At 39.2% G+C, this 21,915-nt stretch overlaps 2 protein-coding genes across 2 annotated transcripts; one reads left to right on the top strand and one right to left on the bottom strand.

Annotated features, from left to right (window-relative positions):
• Positions 1-723: 723 nt before the first annotated feature.
• LOC106547825 (vomeronasal type-2 receptor 26-like) lies at positions 724-8,001 on the bottom strand. Its single transcript, XM_087707980.1, has 5 exons — positions 7,735-8,001; positions 6,778-6,909; positions 4,113-4,340; positions 3,471-3,597; positions 724-1,619 (listed from the first exon to the last, which is right to left on the bottom strand). The coding sequence occupies exons 1-5, from the start codon at positions 7,999-8,001 to the stop codon at positions 724-726; spliced, it is 1,650 nt and encodes a 549-aa protein (XP_087564106.1).
• A 7,968-nt stretch (positions 8,002-15,969) lies between these two features.
• On the top strand, positions 15,970-20,762 carry LOC148047165 (vomeronasal type-2 receptor 26-like). The gene is made up of 4 exons (XM_087707767.1): positions 15,970-16,638; positions 17,271-17,498; positions 18,378-18,504; positions 19,867-20,762. The coding sequence occupies exons 1-4, from the start codon at positions 16,021-16,023 to the stop codon at positions 20,760-20,762; spliced, it is 1,869 nt and encodes a 622-aa protein (XP_087563893.1). The 5' UTR covers positions 15,970-16,020.
• The last annotated feature ends 1,153 nt before the right edge of the window (positions 20,763-21,915 follow it).

Here is a 21,915-nt window from a genome sequence, read left to right as displayed (position 1 = left end):
GGCTTTAGCTAAACATTGGAAGAATGAGTGGCTTTGTGTTTTGGAGCCTGCTAGTTATAGGACTATGCTATCTTCAGTGTCAGATGGGATTCCACTGCCCCAACACACAATCTTATCCTACCTTCAGGTGTTTTAGAGAATAGTCTGACTCCCTCTTTTTTGTGGCAGCCCCTTAGAAAGTTTTTTGAGTTTTTATGTTGTGATTTCTTAAATCACAACATGTGATTTAAGAAGCATCCCAGAGTCATATATGGATGAGTATGGCAGCCATATAAATTTGTTATATATATATACACATACATACATATATATATATATACACATACATACATACATACATACACACACACACACACACACACACACACATACAATTCAGAAAGGAGAGAGATGTTATGCAGAAAAGGAGACAATGGTGCATACATGCACATTCACAAATAGTAATATAACAAATCTTGAATTACATCTCGCTCTTCAAATATCTACAAAGAAAAATGATCTTTCCATTCTGGGGTTGCTTTGGGAAAGTTCTGATAAAATTTATGATATTCCTTAGATCTTAATTTGCCTACTAAACAGTCCCATTCATCTGGAAACTGATTTACCCATAATTGGGAATAAAATTAAGACTTGGTGTATTGCTATTGGGCAAAATGGGCAAAATATATTAACCCTAAAATGTCATTTCAGAAAATAACAGATGTGTTAACTTTTTTAATTATGTTATTTTAAGACCAAATGTTCTTTGGTGTTCAGATCTGGCCTAAAAACAATAATATAGCACTTGGGGCTGAAAATGCAACCCAACAGACCAGCAGTGGAGGCCAAGATGGAGAAGACCTGCACAGCCACCGTATATTTCCCCTTGGTACTCAGGTAGGTGGGCACAAAAGTCACCCAGACACTGCAGAAGACCAGCATGCTGAACGTGATCAGCCTGGCTTCGTTGAAGGCTCCAGGGAGATTCCTGGCCAAGAAAGCCACCATGAAGCAGATAGTGGACAGGAAGCCCATGTACATGAGGGCAACATAAAACATGGTGACAGAACCTTCATTGCATTGTAGGATGATCTCTCTAGATTGAGATTGCATGTCAGAGTCAGGGAATGGGGGGAAAGTGCCCAACCAGATGCTGCAGATGACAATTTGGAGACCAGAGCAAGAAAGGACAATGGAGTTGGCCAAGCTCTTCCCCAACCATTTCTGCACTTTATTCCCTGGTTTGGTGGCCAAGAAGGCTAACACCACTGTGATCGTTTTGGCCAAGATGGAAGAAATGGCAATGGAGTAAATGATACTGAAGGCTATTTGTCGGAGGAGGCAGGTTACTCTGGTTGGCTCGCCAATGAACAGGAAAGAGGTTAAGGTGGAAAGCAGGAGGGAGACCAGGAGGATGTAGGAGAGGTCCCGGTTGTTGGCTTTGACTATTGGTGTTTTCAAGAATTTAATGAAGATTCCCAAGACAAAGCTTATGGTTAAAAAGAGGAATAAGGCAATGGTAGACAGGACGATCCCCAGATTTTCCTTATAAGAAAGGTAGTTTATAATTTTTGGAATACAGTGGTCCCGATTGCTGTTTGGATGTTGATGTTCTGGACATTTGGCACATTTTTCTGCATCTGAAAAAGAAGAAGAGTAGGATTTCCTTTAACATGTCTTTTTATAAAGTGCATTGTTTGAGTAAAATTGTTGTTGGTGTGAAATGTTGGTCTATACATGAAATCATTGTTTCTTCATTTCCCTTCAGCAAGAACAACTTAATTTGTTTTCTTTTTTTATTGTCACCATTTCAACAATAAATATGTTGAGATAAAAGGGAGGAAGTAGAGATTCAAGGAAGGGAAGGGAAGAGAGGGAAGGAGGAAGGATGGAAGGCAGAAAGAAAGAAAGAAAGAAGAAAGGAAGGAAGTACCAGCATTTTACATTTCCCCAGATGAACTGGTTGAAAATTGAAGCCCAGCCTTTTCTCAAAGCTTTAAGGCACCAATGATATCCTTCCTGCAAAGGCATGAAGTACATGTGGAGGATCACTTAGCATAGCTTATATCAACTGAATTGGATGATCACTACCATGGAAAAAGAAATGTTAGACGGAATTGTTCATGAAGATGAATCGGATATGGAGTGAGGGCATCAAAATGCATCCCTTTATTTGGAGAAACAGCAAGAGGATGAGTTTAAGTTGAATTCAGTCCCAACTTATGATTCTTTTCACCTCCTCATTGGCCAGAACAATAACTGAACTCAGAGCCTCCAGCAGAACCTGGGCATGTCAATCTCAGAGCCACCTGAATATATACAGCAGTCAGAGGATTATTACATAAGGCTGCCCTGCCCCCATAAACAGCCAATAGAATGAAGAAAGGAACACTATGAGAATCATTTAGCAAATTAATTAATTAATTAATTAATTAATCTTTTAATTAAAGACAACTGGATGAAGCCTGACTAAAAAAGCACCCCTGATGTATGACTTTTCTTATTGGAATCAAGCTTGTACAAAACATCTTGTCTGTTATTAACTCCTCAATCTTGAGTAAACTGTTAATTTTCTCAATAGCCAGATTTGTGTAATTGAAATCAGAAGCAGGACACTCCTTGCCTCTCCTCAATTCAGGAGTTAAAAAGTCAATTTAGTTCATCAAGTCTACATCCCTGTTCAGTATAGGGATTTAAATTCAGAAGTACTCTAATCTGAATGATGAACATAGCAAGGATTGGAGAATGGAAGAGGAACAGAGAGAAGTCATGGAGTTGTGGAAGCATCAAAGACAGTTTCCAGAATCTTGGGTTCTGAGAAAGTCTGAAAAAGTGAACTGTGACTGTCTATAGAAATGGTTTCCACCAGAGATGGAGACTTGTAAGAATCTGATCAATCCTCTTCCAAACATCCAGTCAAGGTTCAATCATTATATTCTGGAATCTGAAATCGCTCCCTGTTCAGAACAACAAGGGAAATCTTAATTTGAAGCATGAAAGTTGTGTTCTAAAAGATAAAGGGCAAGAGATGTCATTTTTCTCATAATACTTTTTATCCTATATTTTATCCTAACAGTATCGCTGTTGGGTTGATTATATGTCAGATTAGCCTCCAAGATCATTTCTTATAATTCACCATGAAATAAAGGTATATCTTGATCAATAGCAGTAGACTTATATACCGCTTCATAGGCCTTTCAGGCCTCTCTAAGCGGTTTACAGAGAGTCAGCATATTGCCCCCAACAATCTGGGTCCTCATTTTACCCACCTCGGAAGGATGGAAGGCTGAGTCAACCCTGAGCCGGTGAGATTTGAACCGCTGACCTGCTGATCTAGCAGTAGCCTGCAGTGCTGCATTTAACCACTGCGCCACCTTGGCTCTAATACTCAAAAGGAGCAGATCCACTATGGACAAGCTTTTCAAATTGCACTTTCATGGACAATATCACTTTCTCCCCAAAGTCTGCCCCTTTCTCCTGCTGTCACCCACCTTCCATGGTAGAGATGGTTCCCTCTGCACAAAGACGACAATCATAGCAGCAGATGGGCTTCCCTTCCTGAACCACCTTCATAAACCCAGGAGGACAGCTTTCCACACACTTGGAAGGAGGCAAGGGCTGAGCAAAGAAAAAGAAAGCAATAACATTCCCAAAATGAATTATTTGCATATCCTAATTTTAATAAAAGGAAAAGTTTCAGGACCTTCATTTCAAGGCGTAGCTTTGTTACATTAGAAGTTTACCACTTGAAGCTCATCAAATTGATGGTTGATTGTTGTAGTTCATCAGGCTGTTTGTTGTTTGCCTAGTTATTTTCTAATGTTTCCCACACTACAATGTTTAATTTAATTTGTCAGTGTATACAGTATATTTGAGGGAACGTTGAATGGATTTTTGGCTTTGGTGAAATTGATCATGTTTCTCCATGATCTAAATCTTATGCCCTTACAGAAAACTGATCAACAGTTAACTGGAATAGCTAAGAATATATTTCTCCTAGACATCTGAACATCTTTAATTAAAATGTTTCATCTCTGGAAAACTGAAATGACATCCCAAACTTGTTTCTGCTGAATTCTACAGTCCTCTTGGTGAGACCGCCAAAAAAAACCAGAATAAAGTCTTTTCTCCACCTTGTTCAATGTTTCCACCTCTGCAATAGACTTCTGGTTGATCATCAAGCTGAAATCCAAGGATCCTTGTCTTTCTAGACATCCAAATGTCACTTTGCTAACAGACCTATTGGAGAAAATCACCCAGTTCACAAGATCCAGCTCTGCTGTCAGCTCTCCATTCTTATCCAAATATACCCCATCAATGCAATTATTGTAAAACTGAGAGTTTTGAAGGAAGGCGTGAAGCTGGAATGGGAGAGAAAATGGGCAATTCTTACACAAGATATAGAAAATTCAAGGGCAAACCTCCATTTGCGATGGAATGAAGGATCTGTCTTGAGAAATATACAAAATAGTTTTATTAAAAAGAAAAAGAATGAAAAGAATGGTGATCAGATGTTCATTATCTCTTCCCATGCATAGTTGTCACTGCAGAGTCTGGAAAACCAATGAGAAATATTCACTATAAAGAAAAAAAAGGCTATAATCTCCCTTGTCCAGGAGGCAGTGCTCATCTCCATTTCTTAGACATAAGAGCCAACATTGTACAAAGATATTTCTGTGGTCATGTGGCCATCATGATTATATGCCAAGGCATATGGAACACAGTTACATTCCCATCCATGCAATACCTATTTATCTATTTGCATTTGCATGCTTTTGAACTGCTGGGTAGGCAATATCTGGAACAAGGATGGGAAGTCACCCTGACAAAATTTAGAACCCTAAAAAAAAGTGCACATAAGCACACTGAACAAATTCTGCCAGTGAATCCAGAATGAAATCATATGTTCCACATAGAAACAAAGCTGTAAAAGACTGATTTGCAGGTCAATGGGGAGATCCCCAAGAGAGAAATCTATTGTCACTTCAAGGCTAACATAGGAGCCTTTGATTTACTTGTACATTGCACTTAATAAACACTGCATTGAGGTAATAGAGGTATCACTTGGCATGGCTGAAGAGAGCCCAGAAAGACATCTTCACTGTGAAAGATGATCTCTCACACTAGTTAATGTCACTTCTTTGCAATTCTATGGAAGATTTTATGAAAAAAGATGTTGAGACCCTAGAAAAAGTGCAGAGAAGGGCAACAAAGATGATTAGGGGACTGGAGACTAAAACATATGAAGAACGGTTGCAGGAATTGGGTATGTCTAGTTTAATAGAAAGAAGGACTAGGGGAGACATGATAGCAGTGTTCCAATATCTCAGGGGTTGCCACAAAGAAGAGGGAGTCAAGCTATTCTCCAAAGCATCTGAAGGCAGGAGAAGAAGTAATGGGTGGAAACTAATCAAGGAGAGAAGCAACTTAGAACTGAAGAGAAATTTCCTGACAGTTAGAACAATTAATCAGTGGAACAACTTGCCTCCAGAAGTTGTGAATGCTTAAACACTGGAAGTTTTTAAGAAGATGTTGGATAACCATTTGTCTGAAGTGGTGTAGGGTTTCCTGCCTAGGAAGGGGGGTTGGACTAGAAGACCTCCAAGGTCCCTTGAAACTCTGATATTCTATTCTATTCTATTCTATTCTAAACATTTGTCACTTTTCTTTTAGATTTTTTCTCACTCCAACACTTCATCTTCTGATTTCTACATCTCCTACCTTTTGATGAGATCCTTGGTATCTATGGTCCTACAGAGAGCTTAGAGCAAGGGAAGAGGAATCAAAGGGAGTTTTTAACTAAGCAATGAGACCCACTATTGGCAAATGATGTCCTGGAACAAAGAGGTACACTGGTTTAAACTGAGTGGGATGTTTTTTTTAAACATAAGAGTCAAAGAAGAAAGAGATGGAAGCTAAACAATATATTTCCAAAGAAGTGGTTAAAAATAATCTAATGTGTAAGAAATCAGCAAGACACAAAACAGGAAGCAGTAGAAAGTTAGAATTCAAATTAATTTTTATATTCAGAATAAATTATTGTTAATACACAGTTTTTGCAATCGTACAATTGATTCTCAACCACAATGAAAGTTGTGCAATAAAAAAAGAAAATACCTGCCATGCCTTCAGTATTGGAGTTTTCGTGTTTTGGCCTTCTTTATGTGTTGTCCTCCTGGATCTGGATAAATAGGCAGCATTAATGGCCCGTGCCACAGCCCAGATTATGTTGTAAATGAAATAGCTGTCTAGAGTCAGGATTGGATCCATCTCCTCTTTCCTTGGAGCCTTTAGATCTTCTCTCTGTCTGCACCTTCTCCAGACTTTCACTGAAAAGGCATCCTTGGTGTAGGAACACAGGAAGGATTTCCTTGCAAAACAGCTCATGGAATCAGAGAACTTCATATACCCACCATACTTTGCTCTTTGATTTTTCTTCATAAGAAAGGAAAAAATACTATGGAAGTATTCAGTGGGAAAGTAGTTATCTGTCAAATAAATAGAGAAATCCCAGCGGACTGTGGTGATCAAGACTTTTCCTCTAACAAGTTTGGTAAGCTCTTTAAATATTCGATGTATAATTATAACACCTACATGAAATGTGTTTGTGTCTGCACCATACATAAAGACATTCACCTTTCTCCAACTGAAGTACAAATGAAAGTCTACAAATGCTCCCTGAAGTGCTGGGGTAAAGGTTTGTGATAAAACTGGACAAATGCAATTCTTTTTCAGCATGGAAGTCAATGTCTCCATGAACCAGTGTCCATTCTCAGTGTCTGGAGCGAGGAGACCCACCAAGGTCCATCTGAAATGGAGAACCAGCGTCACCATCCCTGGGTACTGGACTCCTTCTGCAGGGAGCATTGGGTAGAAGAAAGGAAAGTGTGTTTTGTCACTCAGGATCTGTGAAATAAAACTGTAACTGATCTGCAAAGAAAAAAAAAAGGAATCCCTGTTTTATTGGTGACCCATAAAACCAAAAATCTAGAATTGTATTTGCACAATTTGGAAGGGTGAAGAGGTACCTACAGATGAGAATGTGAGTAGGAAAATTTTAGAATGTGCAGAAATGAACAAACTAATTCTTGCAATTAAGGAGAAAGAGCAAACCGAATATAATATAACATGGGATTTATTTTATCAATGGTTAAACAAAAAAAGTGGAAGTTAGAAACGGAAACAAAATGAAGAAGATACGTTAAAAGAGATATGCAAATATTATGATTAGTATGTTGAATATTACTATTTTAATATTGTAGAATTAATGTGTGGAATATTAATATTTTAATATTGTAGAATTAATATCAATGTAATGAATGATGTAGCAAATTTTGATTACTGTTCAACAAAGATACTTGTACCCAGAAAACACACTGTTCAACTGAAGATGGAATTATTATATTAAAAATTTAATACAATAACAAAAAACAAAAATCTAGACCTAATGGTGGAATTGTTCCACTTCTAGCAATGAAGAACTTTCTGTAGGGACATCTCTGGTCATTCTGCTCATACATTGCTTCTCTTCTCACTTCAGTGCAGCGTTTTGTCCTTGGAAATAGCTACCCAAAATGCACAATTTGCATTAGGAATGTGCCAGGGAGACATATCTGCAGATGTATCATTTTGTCCCCTTCTCTCCCTTCTTTTTTACTTAATGTAATTCCCATAATAGAACTTTGCTCTTCATTTACAACAAAGTTTAATTCAAGGTTGGGAGACCTAAAAATTGTCTTCTCACCAAAGACACACCTGTGGGATTTTGTAGGTAACCAATATGGTCAAAATCTGGATGGAGATGTCAGTATCAGCCTCTTCTAGAACAGCCACTGTGTTTCTTGGTCTTCCACAGTTGTAGTTGGGAACGTTGGACTCCCCACCAGAAAGCAAGTCCAGCAAAGCCTCTGAAGTCATTTGTTCACTGAAATAATTTTCATAGATGTTGTAACCAAGGGTGACGTTGAATGAAATGTTGGGATTCTGGTTGATCTCATGGATGGCAAAAAGGAAGGATAGCATTTTCCAGTATTCTGTGCCACTTTCCCTGAAAATATGAATATATTAGAGCATAATCAATGGCAGCAACATTTTATCCAACTGTTTTTTCAGCATTTGTATTTTTAATCCAGCTAAGGCAGAGAGATTTGGAGACATTTCATTGTATATTAGGTTTTTTTTTCCAACTTCCCAAAAATATCTTGCGTATCTGAATGGAACTTTGGGGTTCTTTCAGTTTTTCTTTTGTTTTTGGATACTGAATGCATATTAGGCCTGAAGTAATCTAATTGTTCTTGCCTTCTGCTAATTTCTATTTCTTTAAATTTATATTTATTAAGAATTTTTACACAAAATAAAATATTTATCAAAAGAAAAAAAGGAGAGAAATAAATAGAGGGAAGAAAAGATGCAAGAAATCCAAAAGAGGAAAAAACCCTAACATTTAGAACTACAGGAATGACTTCCAATCTTCTTTTCAATAAACAATTTTTCATTTCTGCAAATTCTGACATTTTCACAGTCTGATCCTTCACTGTGGGAATTCCATGATTCTTCCATCATTGTGCATTCAGTCATCCTGCCACAATTACCATATGTAAAAGACAACTGCCATGAATCTTTTCTAATTTGTTGTTCAGACATCCCAATAAAAAATAAGTCTGGTTTCTTCGCAACTCTGGTCTGTCAAATTCTTTGCACTATTGTGTCAATTAGTATCTAAAATTTCTTACCTTTCTGGCAAAGTCTGCCCTGCATGTTAAAATGAATGCTTTTCACAATTCCTGTACTGGTTTGAAATATTTTTGATAATTTATTTGGTGTCATATATGAACAATGCATCAATTTATTTGAAAAAAAAATCTCTAAAGTTTGACATGACATCCAAAAGTGCAATTTTAACCTATTCATCTTCTGTTTCATATCTTTAAAACTTCATAGATGTTCATCATTTCTACATAATTCAGTTTCAAATTTTGTTTTTTCCCCATTCTGTCTTTTAATCCACATTAAAACTTTCTTTTACCTGTGCAGATGAGAACGTCTGAGAACTATGTCTTCTGCAATCTATCATTCTCCTGACTTTATCCCAATTTCTCTATCATCCAGTATTAACAGGACTTGACATATTAACTATTTCTTTCTATCTTCTGTTTCTCTTTCATTGAATGCTTGAACTGAGACCCATAAATGTACCTCTGTTTCTATTTATTCCATACTCTTAATGTTTTCATGTGTTTTTTAAATCCACATTAGCTTTAAATTTATTCTATAAAAAGCTTTGATTTATTTTTCACATTGTCATTATATCTGCTGTTAAATCAACATTTCCCTCCCCCTCTCTCAAGGAGAGAGAAAGAGAGAGAGAGAGAGAGAGAGAGAGACTGTTAACCAAAGGAATGAGTTGTTAATTTCAATACATTGTTTATATTAACTGACATTTAACTGATTAACCTGTCAACACAAATGGGTTTCATGCATATAACGAAAGTCCAATTGTATGTGCACTGCTTTCTTTTAATTGGTAAATTTGGGTAAGAAATAAAAAAAGATCTGGAAGTTATCCCATTTTTACTGCAGAGAAAAATTCCAACATTCCTGCATTTTTACAATCAAAACTGCAACATTTCTGCTAATAGCTTGGCTTTAGACGCTGTAGGTTCTCCATCACTGGAGGCTTTCAAAAAGAGACTGGACAACCAATTATCTGAAATGGTATAGGATGCCCTACTCAAATCGGAGATGGACTAAAAGAACTTGAAGCCCCCTTCCAACTCTGCTATTCTATTTGTTCTGTTCTCATGTTGACCAATCCTGCTCTGCTCAAGAAAAGTGGATGCTTCTTCTTCAAAATCAAGAAAAACAGAAGATGACTATTGATGAGAATTTCAAATCAAGGTCATTTACTGCAAAGTGGAAAAGGGATCTTGGAGGACCAAAATATGAGAGAGAGGGGGGGGGGAGAGAGGGAGAGGGAGAGGGAGAGGAAGAGGGAGGGAAACTAGCATTGATGATGTAACAAAATGTCTACAAGAAAACAACCAAGCTCAAAAAGCAGCAAGGACCCCTCAGAGGGGAAAGCTAGTAGTTGAATTCATTGCAAGAGATGAGACTATAGAAATGAGAGTGGAATTGAGTGGTTCTCATGCAGTGATGGAGCTTTTGTTTACCCAAAGGAGATTTTTTTTCAAAAGGAAACTAAACTTTCTTGTTTTTCTTTGAAGATGTTTCACTTCTCATCCAAGAAACTTCTTCAGCTCTGAAGAACCTTTTTGGATGAGAAGTGAAAGATCTTCAAAGCAAAACAAGAAAGTCCAGTTGATTCTTCAAAAAGCATCTTTGGGACAACCATGATCTGAATCTCCATAAACATTTAGTAACTTTGGTTTACCCCTTAAATTGAGTCAAAGGAGATTTGTTGAAGCTTAGCAGGTGAAACCCAGCCTTTGTTGCAGAAATTATGCCCCCAATGAGAAAATCTCCTGGCCTGTAAGAGTTCTGTGGTTGCACCTCATCTCTCTTCAGAGTCAGGAGGCATTTGGTTTTGAGGCTTGTCAAGACTACCTGGGGCAGCAGAAGCAGCAGAAGCAGCAACATGACTTGTGTCCCCGAGAACATCTGCAGTTTTTTGTCTTGTTTGAAGAAGGAATGGTATGACGAGGTGGAAGAAACCAAAGCCCTCTTCGATCAGAAACTTCAGAAGCTTCCTAATCCAGACAGAATCCAGCAGAGGCTTCACATCTGAAGGGGAAGAAAGAAAATGCAGCCCTGCTTGGCCACAAAATCTCTCATGTTGTCTCTTTCTACAGAGCCATTTAAGCCCCCAAGATTGTCCAATGCAAAGACGTTTGTCAACAAGGGTTTGATGTAATGTCAAAGTAAAAGCATATTTCATCTGTCTTTGTGTGACATCTGTAATTTTTGTAAAACATCTTTAGAGATTTAGCACCAAGAGAAGATGTAAATTACTATAATTTGGATAATGGCAACATTAAAGAGAGACATCACCTCTCTAAACTCTGAGTCAGTCAATAGACAGATGCCCAGTGGGAGGAGTCACAGATGGGGTGAAATTCTTTTAAAAAATATATTTTTTATTCATTTCATGTTAAAATATCAGATACAGTGCAACCATCCTGGCATTATCTCCAGGGATGTCAAACTGGATTTCTTTGAGGGCTGGATGAGCATTGTAGTTCTCCTCCACAGGCCAGCTGGGTGGCAGAGGGGAAGATGGAATGGATGCCTCCTGGAGCACCCTCAAGACTTGATTACTTTGAGCCAAGGTGGCGCAGTGGTTAAATGCAGCACTGCAGGCTACTGCTAGATCAGCAGGTCAGCGGTTCAAATCTCACCGGCTCAGGGTTGACTCAGCCTTCCATCCTTCCGAGGTGGGTAAAATGAGGACCCAGATTGTTGGGGGCAATATGCTGACTCTCTGTAAACCGCTTAGAGAGGCCTGAAAGGCCTATGAAGCGGTATATAAGTCTACTGCTATTGCTATTACTGTTATGTGCTCTACATGGGGCTGCCCCTGAAAAGTGTTCGGAGACTGCAATTAGTCCAGAATGCAGCCGCACGAGCGATATTGGGTGTACCAAGGTACACCCACACTGCACCTATCCTCCACGAGCTGCACTGGCTCCCTATCAGTCTCCGAGCATGATTCAAGGTGCTGGTTATTACCTTTAAAGCCCTACATGACCTAGGATGCGGATATCTGCGAGACCATCTTCTGCCGCACACCTCCCAACAACCGATAAGATCGCACAGGGTGGGCCTTCTCCAAGTGCCATCAGCCAGAAAATGTCGGCTGGTGGGTCCCCGGGGGAGGGCCTTCTCTGTAGCCACTCCGACCCTACGGAATGAACTACCCCAGAGATCCGGACCCTACCCACTCTCATGGCCTTCCAAAAGGCTATCAAAACCTGGCTATTCCGGAAGGCCTGGGGCTGTTGACCTCTTGACCGAGGTCCAGCCACGATTAGACTGGGTGCATGATGTGCTTCTTTTAATCTGTTTTCCTCTGTTTGTTTTTAACTCTTCTTTTTAAATTTTATTTTCTGTAAGCAGCCCGGAGTCCTTCGGGATTGGGCGGCCTATAAATTTAATAAATCCAATCCAATCCAATCCACCAAGCTGGCTAAAATGGTTTGCTGGGGGGCATGCAAGACCCCCCTGCACCCTGTTCTCAGCCTGGATGGCCAACTGAGGCACTTCTCTTGCCAAAACAAGGCAAGAGGGAATGCATAAGGCTGTCCCCATGTCCTATTCTCAACCTGGACAACCTCCTGCAGCACTTTGCTGGTCAGAACAGGATGCGGGGGCCCACACACAGCCCCCTGGACTCATTTTTGTTGCCACAGGCACCACAGGCTAATCTTTTGATATTTTAAGGCCAGCCCATGGGACAGTTTTAACCACGGGCCTTGAGTATGACACCGTCAGCATTCCCAATATCAGCCAGAATTAAATCAGAGTTCAAGGCATAGCTTTCATCAAAGTTCCAATTTAATAAGAGAGACATGTTGGTACATCTGTGGAAAACCCAAATCTGAAAGCTTCCTGGGTTTTCCACCCAGTTCAAAGTTCATGATCTTGCCCCACACCCACAAGTCCATCACATGGTCCAATCTTCCAATGCCATGCTGGCATTTCCACCCATCTAGTTTCGGTCAGGTGCAGAGGTGAGGAGACAAAGAATGACCTTGGGCTTCTAGAAAGGAATGTTCTATTTTGACAACAACACATTCTACAATTCTACTCCTTATTATTCCCCCTCCCACTTACCCCACTAATGAAACTGCATAGAAAAATAATAGAGAGTGTGGCAGGCCAAAGATCCTAAAAGAAATATGAGTACAGCCTGACAGACACCTCTAGCCAAGACATTGGTATTTGAACACAGATCTTTTTCACATTTATATTTTATTGTGTTTACTAATCAAAATGAAATGTTAATCTAGATTGCTAGTCCATGTATGATATGTGATGTCTTAAATCAATAAATCTAGGAGCCTTGAAAAATGACACGAATTTCAAGAAAAGAGGAAAAGAAAATAGAAGAAAACAGGAGTCAGAATTTTATTAGTGGGTCTTAAGGATGATTGGAAGAAAAAATGTAAATTTGGTTTATCTGATTGTGGTTAAATAATGAGTACTTATTTCTGGTGATGAAATATTATCTGCGTTAATTTGGAAATGTCTACTGGAATAATGGATGTGATTTCTGATATCTAAATAGGGGGTGAGAAGTCTTCATTCTCAAAGAAATATCTTGATATTTCCCTTGAGGGGAAAATATCAAGAAATATACACAAAATTATGTTAAATAGGTGCAAGAGATTAAAAGGTGAAAGACGAAGAAAATTAAAGTTACCTTAGTTAGCCTCAATTGCAATATTCAAAAGGAATGTTCTATGCATGACAATTTAGTTAAAATGACAGCAATCAAAATGTCAGAGAGAAAGTTATAAGAACAAACAGGGCAAGAAACCATCATTCAATTTATACAAAGTGGGAAAAAATCCCATGGGGAACCAAAACATCCTCAAAATTCCAAAGAGATAGATGGTCTTGCCTCTCCCTCAAATGAGAGAAAACCCCATTTCCTCAAAGCACGGATGTTGTCACTTAGTTTGAGTAGTGAAATGTCTGCAAGAAAACAATCAACCTCAGAGAACACTAAGGACTCTTCATTCCAACCCTGAGATACAAATATTCTCCTCTATCAATACATTAATTTGTCCCCAAACAGAAAGTAATTGCTTATCTCTAGAAGGGATTCTACCTTACAAGCCTATTACAAAATTTCCCTATAAAAAAGGGAAATTTGATCACACATTAAGATGCCACTCTTCTTGGTCCTAAGTGTCTCTATAAGATTTGGAGTCAAATTCTTAAGTCTCCCTCACTGTCCAATCTTCAAAGTTTACAGCCTCATCTTCGAGTTCTCCCTTTGGGCACTTGCTTGTTAATTCATTCAAGATTAACAGAGTTGATGGTTCTGTTCTTTGCAAACCACTGTGATTTATTTCCTAATTTTGTAATTAATTGTCTACAAGAATACAGCCAACCTAAAAGAATACTAAGGACCCTTCATTCAAAACAATTTCAAACCTCAGCTACAAATATTCTTCTCTTATCAGTATATTACTTTGTCCCCAAACAGAGAGTAATTGCCTCTAAATGGGATTTTACTTAAAGGCCTATTACAAAATTCCCCTAGAAAAATAGCCTATTTAATCTCTCTTGACTATGACTTTTCTCAAGTGTTGTATTGGTAAGATTTGGGGGAAATTCTCCAATCGCAATCACTGGACCATCTTTCAAATTTATAGCCTCATATGTGAGTTCTCCCTTTGGGCAGCTGTTTGTTGACTTGTTCAATGTTCAGAGAGTTGATGGTTCTGTTCCTTGCAGTTATCCAAATCACTGTGATTTATTTTCTGACTTTATATTAAGACCCGAGAGACCTTTCTGCAAACTTTCAGCAATTTGACACAAGCATGTCAAAAATGTTTTGAGGTCAATATCAGATTCAAAAGCAAAGTTCAGTTGAGTTTTATGAACTGCTGGGTGTATAAATGGTCCTGCAGAAAGAAAATCTGGGGGGAGGAGGAGGATTAAGGACAAGTAGAGGATGTGTATATTTTTCTAGAAAACTTTGTCCTGGAAGTGGTTTTGGTTTCTTCCAACTCTTCATCTCATTCTTTGTAACCACAGAAGGTACCACAGAGATAGTGAAGATATCATAGAGAAGGATTGATCAGGAAAAGAAGTCATGTTGCTGCTTCTTCTACTTGTGCTGTTTCTGTGGTCATGGGGAGTCTGTGTGAAGCTCAAAGCCAAATGCCTCCTAACTCTGAAGCTGAGTGAAATAGACCCAAGCAATCATTACAAACCAGGAGATTATTTCATTAGTGGCATAATCTCTGAAAAAAGGGGTACTTTTCGACCATTGTACTTCCATAGAAGTCCTTCGACAAATTTTTTCTCGTAAGTCTGTCTTCCTGCACTACATTACAGCCTCCCATATCCAGTGAATATCCAAAGAATGCCTCCAATGAAACAACAAAAACACCATTGTGTATGGAAGCTATCTGGAGATATCAGTCAACACTATTAAAAGATAGGAACAATCCATCAAATATGGAATAAAAACCTTGAAAACTGATTTATGAAACTGACATTGTATTAGTGTAGCTATCTGGAGGATTGTACAAACCAAAAGTCCTTTGAAATAATGTATGAATCAAAATTCCATATTGTTCTTACTCTTTTACTGTGATAAATATTTTGAAAGTTTTCAGTTTGGAATAATATTTGTGGTTGACTGGATTTAAAATACTGTTATGGAAGAAAAATGAAATATTATGTTCATTGATATGTTCGTACTTGCAGACTATCACACCCATATTTTTGGAAAAGTCTGCAATTCCTTTTCACCATAGAGGACATCAATCGGAATGGTCATATCTTACCCAACATCACCCTCGGTTATAATATCTATGACAATTTCTTCAGGATAGAAATGACTGCCGATCCTTTGCTGGACCTCCTTTCAGATGGGGAGGCCAATGTGCCCAACTACAGCTGTGGAAGGCAGAAAAACACAGTGGCTGTTCTGGAAGAAGCTGAGACTGGTGTATCCATCCTGATGTCCACCATGTTGGGTATCTACAAAATTTCTCAGGTGTGTCTTTCTTGTGGAGACAGTTTTCAGTCATGGAGCTTTCAGTGAGAGGTCCTCTGCTGCAAATGAAAAGCAGATTTTGATTATGAAAATGAGAGGAATAATATTTTGCATGTTACATTTAAAATACCACCATCTTCCATTATTTTTAGGTCAGTTACAGTTTTGCTTCCCAAACTCTGAGGGATAAAAAACATTTCCCCTTCTTCTACCCAATGCTCCCTGCTGAAGAAGTCAAGTACCAATTGATGGTCAAGCTGCTCCTCCATTTCAGGTGGACCTTAGTTGGCCTTATCACTTCAGAAACTGACCAAGAGGAAAGGTTCATAAGGACAGTGTCCTCTTTGATGCTAAGAAATGGCATTTGTACAGTTATATATCAAAGCTTTCCACTAAATATGCATAATATAGTTGTGGAACCTGAACAATATTTCAAATGGAGAAAAGTCAATGTGTTTGTTTATGGTTCGGGGATTAATTCATTCTGGAACGGAATGGTGATTTTGCAAACAATACTTCAAGATATTCAGCAACATGCTCTTGATAAAGTCTGGATCACTACAGCTCACTGGGACCTTAATTCTGATTTCATGATTGATACACGTTCCCTTAAGTATGTTGGTGCCATTTTTTCCTTTTTGATACAGAAAAGGAAATGGGCAAACCTTGATTCTTTTAGTCTCTTTCTTCAATCCAAATTTAATTTTTTGAGGAAAACCTTTAGATGTGCATTTACTAAGGATGCCTTTTCAGTGAAAGTCTGGTGGCGGTGCAGACAGAGAGAACATCTGGAGGCTCTGAAGAAAGAGGAGATCGATCGGTTCCTGGCTCAGGACAGCTATTTCACTTACAATGCCATCTGGGCTGTGGCAAGGGCTTTAAATTCAGCTAATGAACAGACATCCAAGCAATCAGGGAAGAAGGTCTTTACCAAAATGGAAGCTGCAAGGCTGAAAGCTTGGCAGGTATTTCTTTAACACCAGAGATCAACTTAAATCCAACTTAGTTGCAAATTGTTCACAAAACAAAATGAATTGGTGTCTATATTTTCCTTTCAATGGCCCTTATGCTTCTTTTTGCAATATTATCTTATTTTTTTATTTTAAAGATAATTCTTTTAAATCTCATCATTACACCCCTTATTCTCTTTGAATCAAAGATCGAAATAGTAACTATTTCCTTGGCCAAGATATTATGCTGGGTCCATGTCTCAATACTTTGGCCTTTTTCTCTGGAAACTGGAGAACTGTTGTATTCCATGAGATCTACAGAACCCCATCTGATAGCATGGGACACTCTAATTTGTCTGAACTCCAAATCCTAATGCACTGCCCTCCTTATCAAAGGTTCCTTTTGCCCAGAGCCTTTCCATTCCTTGGCTACAGCCAGCTTTATTCTTTTGTTTCAGTATGGCTGTAGAAAGCAAGGGATGGAGAAAAAAATAAGTATTTTGAAAACATCCCTTGGTCTACACTGAGAGGGATCTTAACATGATTTGTACACAAAGAGAATAATATTAACGTTCTTCCTGGTGTAGATCAAGGGGTCTTTTAAAATACTTCTAATGTGTTTTCTAAACTCTTCATTTCCTTTCCAGCTTCACTCCTTCCTTCAAAGTTCTCAGTTCCACAATCATTCCATAGATGGTGTATATTTGGATAATAAAGGAGATCTGACAGTTGACTTGGATATTGTGAAATGGGTCATTTTCCCAAACAGATCTCTCAAGGGAGTGAAATCTGGGACTCTAGAAAAAGGTGCATCCCAGGCTTTAAAATTTACCATTAACCAGAAAAGTATCACAAAGATGGAGATGCTGAACAAGGTGAGACTAATGTTTATTTTATTCCATTAAAGGTGGCAAAAATAGAGGACTGGTGATGGTTTAGTTTCAATGCTTTTGAGTTTTCATGATAGTTGATTTGACTCACAAGATTGTGAATCTCTTTATAATCTGTAAATATTGTTACTTCATAATCTTTAAACTAAAATTGAGGGGAGTTGGAATCTTCATAACCTTTAAAACCTAATTCCAAGCAAAAAACAAACAAACACCTACATCACTTTTATAAATCTTTTTATATATAGTACCACAGAGCAAACAAAGAGTACAGTCACCATGTGTTTTACTGTTCAACTATTTAACTGTAACAGGAAACTCTACTTAGAAGAAAACAGCATAGAGTATATACCATAGACCCAAACATGTAGACACTGCCATCTACTCACTGAATACTGCTGTAGTTGTTAGATAAAAATACATATTCCAACAATAACCAATCACATAAGGAGGTACCAGTGGTGGGTTCTGGATCCCATTCCAACCAGTATGGTTGGAACGGGCCCAGTGGCATCCACATGGACACGTGAGGTGTACGTGCACACATGCACAGTGTGCACATGCATCTTAGCACCTCCATGAGCCTCCGCAATGCTCAAGCTGCTCAGCAGACTCAACAGGCTCTGTATGCGCCATGTGTGTGCACTGAAGCGCCAAAGACTTAAAAGACTGGTAAGGAACTCTGGAGGGTGGGTGGGCTCTCCAGAACACCATACCGGAACAGTATCCGATGGTCCGGGCAGGTTCCGGTACGTCTGTACCAGGGCGTACCACCTGCAACCCACCACTGGGACCCAGGGAATAAGGAGAAACCAGAGAGAAAAAGGAAGAAAAACATGAGGTATTTAATCTCCATTTCCTCAGACCCTGCCTCTTTCAAGATGTGTGGAAAACTGTCGTCCTGGATTCAGAAAGATAGCTCAAGAAGGGAAGCCCATCTGCTGCTATGACTGTCTTCCTTGCGCAGAAGGAACCATCTCTACCATGGAAGGTGGGTGATAACAGAAAAGGGAGAGGCAATTTTCATAAAATGCTATTTTTATAGGCATTTTTAAGCCTAGCTTTAAATATATATATATCTTGTAATACATATAATTTACTTTATAGTTAGTGATAAAAGTAATCTTCTAACTGAAATCAGAGACAGGGTATTAAAATAAAGGGTATCAATCAGGGTGTGGCATTAGAAGGGAAAGCCAGTTTGGTTTAGTGATTAAGGCATCCGGTTAACAAGCATGAGACAGTAAGTTCTAATCCTGCCTTAGCTATGAAAGCCAGCTGGGTGACTTAGAATCCCCCTCTCTCTCAGCCCAACTTACCTCACCAGGTTCTTGTGGGAAAATAAGAGAAGGAATGTCTATTGAATATAATAAGACAACTGATTTCGGAGGGACCTTGAAGATATTCTAGTCCAACCCCCTTGCTATCTTGGCTTGTTAGTGGGGAAGTAGGAATATAAATAAATCAAATTTATTGCTCTTCATCTTCTATAATGATGAATTTCTGTCATTTTTTTCTGGGCAACCATGGAAAAATGGTGAAATTTGGATCCTTGCCTTGGTTTGCCTTCCTTTGCATGAATGGAACATGTATAACATGCCAAGCAAGACATCCAACACTGTATCCTCCCTCCCTCCCTCCTACCCTCCCTTTCTGTTCTTCCTTTAAAATAGTTTCATATGAGAAATAAAGGACATTTTCTTTTTGGAATCACAGAAAGGAATGTAAAAGTGCCCCCTCCCATCCATCCTCAAAAGAGATGCCCATGGAGATGGAAACCATTGGTGCTTGCTTTCCTGGCATGGTTGTGAGGATAAAGAAAGAGGGGATCCAAGAGCCAGGGGAGTTATTATACACACAAGAGATCTGACCATTCCCTTAATCAAGGTGGAAGGTGGCCTTGACATTTACAAAGGATCTTTTAATTAAAACAGCTTCCTTACCAGCTACTTTAAACATGAACAGCAGAAGCTGAGTTTATTGGAGAAATATCTTCCCTCCTAAAAGAATCAGAGATGAAATGGGCCACCAACATGAGTCTTAATCCAAACTTGATGCCAACCGTTTATTCCTTCTTGTGCTTGAACTAATCTAGCCAATGGTCATCCCTTCATTAATAATTGATCGGAGGACTGTGAAGTACTTTGCATTTCATTTCTAAAATGCAGTACATGGAATCTCAAATTCAAGCAGTGAAACTTAAATGCAGTTGCAGCTCATCCTGGGAATGTGTGGTAGAGATTCTTGGCATAGGCCTTTCTCCAAACACATTCATCCACAAATCATCAGATTCACTCCAATGATGCAAGTGATGGAAAAATCTTGATGTAGATGTTAATCTTTCTCTTTTCAGATGCTGAGAAATGCACCAAATGTCCAGCAGAACAGTATCCAAATATCAACAAAGATGGTTGTATACCTAAGACTGAAACTTTCCTATCCAATAAAGAAAATTTGGGGATCATCCTAATTTTCCTTGCCTTGTTCTTATCTTTGGTAACAGGCTTAGTCTTGGGAATCTTCATTAAATTCCAGGAAACTCCCATTGTCAAAGCCAACAATCGGGATCTCTCCTACATCCTCCTCATCACCCTCCTGCTTTCCTTCTTGACCTCTTTTCTATTCATTGGCCAGCCAAAGACAGCCACTTGCCTTCTCCAACAAGTGGCATTCAGCAATATCTTTTCAGTTGCCATCTCTACTGTCTTGGCCAAAACTGTCATGGTGGTGTTAGCATTCTTTGCCACAAAACCCGGAAATAATATACAGAGATGGCTGGGGAAGACCTTGTCCAATTCTATCATCCTTTCTTGTTCTTGTGTCCAAGTTCTCCTCAGCAGCATCTGGTTGGGCACTTCTCCCCCATTCCCTGAGTCAGACATGAACTCACAACCTGCAGAGATCATCCTGCAATGTAATCAAGGCTCTGTTGCAATGTTCTACCTTGCCCTTGGCTACATGGGCTTCCTGGCTCTCATATGCTTCATGGTGGCTTTCCTGGCCAGGAATCTCCCTGGGGCCTTCAATGAAGCCAAGCTCATCACCTTCAGCATGCTGGTCTTCTGCAGCGTCTGGATATCCTTTGTTCCCACGTACCTGAGCACCAAGGGAAAGTACATGGTGGCTGTGCAGGTCTTCTCCATGTTGGCTTCCAGTGCTAGCCTGTTGATATTGATTTTCCTCCCCAAATGTTTCATTATTATTTTAAGACCAAATTTGAATACAAAGGAATATTTGATGTCAAAATAAAATAGCATGTTTATGTGGATCTCAGAAATGTCAGTTAATAATTGTAACAGTGTTTGATACTTTAGTGTTCTTTTTTTTAAAAACCACTAAGATCCCAATCATTTCAACTCCATCAATTCAAGTGATAGAAATAGTACAATGATTTACATTAAAGTAGTACAGTATGGAGGATTCCTTCTTTCTTTTCTTACATAAATTGATTGTAGAACAGGGGACTAGAAATATATATACAAGTTATTTGTTTGGGTCTGAGCACAGAGTGTAGGATTGTGTGTAGAACATCAATATCTACTTAGCACCATGAGGTAATAAGATCGTAAGGAAGGTAATGACCTACTCCCCTCCCCCAAAAATCTCACTGTGCTGACTCATTGGGAGCCATATTCAGGGGCAGATGAGCAAAGAAGAGATATAGATATCAGAAGGATGGATGGATAAAATAGATGGATGGATGGATACTATGTAGGTATACATGTAGGCAGGGAGGCAGGTGGGGGTAGAAAGAGGGAGGGAGGGAGGGGGGAGAGGAAATATATTAGATAGGTAGGTAGGCAGGCAGGCAGGCAGGCAGGCAGTTTCTCATGATAATTATCCATGATGTCAAGGTCTTCCCATCTATCCTGCTAAAGCAAGTAGTGACCTATAATGGGCATCATGAAGATAGGAAGATAGGAAGGACTGCTTGTGGAGGAGGGAACTCTATATCTGGTAAGCACGAGGCCTGGGAGATGGCCCAGATTTCTCCCCTGAATGGCAGCTCCAGGCCTCTGGGCTAGCCAGAGCTGAAATGTGGCCCCTCTACCACGGAGACAGCATCTGGGGAGCTAAAAATTACAGTCAGTTAGGAGTCAAAGGACCCATTCCCCCCCAGTTTTGTGAGATGTCTGCAGTGAAATCTCTTTACCAGGTGGGGCACCCTACAGTCCTTGCTATGAATCCATGATGCCACCAACAGGGGATAACCTTTCCATAAAACAAGGTATTGTAACCGTCGCCTGTGCCACCTGGTATCTAGTATATCCTGCACTATGGTGCTGTTCTCTATCTACAGTAACCAGGGTTGGCAGCCGTAGCGAGTCTCCTCTGATATCAAATGCCTGAATTGATCGGAGCAGGCTGCTGTGGGAGACTGAATGTGTTTTCTCCAGTAGAG

The sequence above is a fragment of the Thamnophis sirtalis genome, unplaced genomic scaffold (assembly GCF_051295495.1).
Source record: "Thamnophis sirtalis isolate CommonGarterSnake01/CBP01778 unplaced genomic scaffold, rThaSir2_p1.2 scaffold_3, whole genome shotgun sequence".
Lineage (NCBI taxonomy): Eukaryota > Metazoa > Chordata > Lepidosauria > Squamata > Natricidae > Thamnophis > Thamnophis sirtalis.
This window is presented reverse-complemented; position numbering and strand designations above follow the sequence as displayed.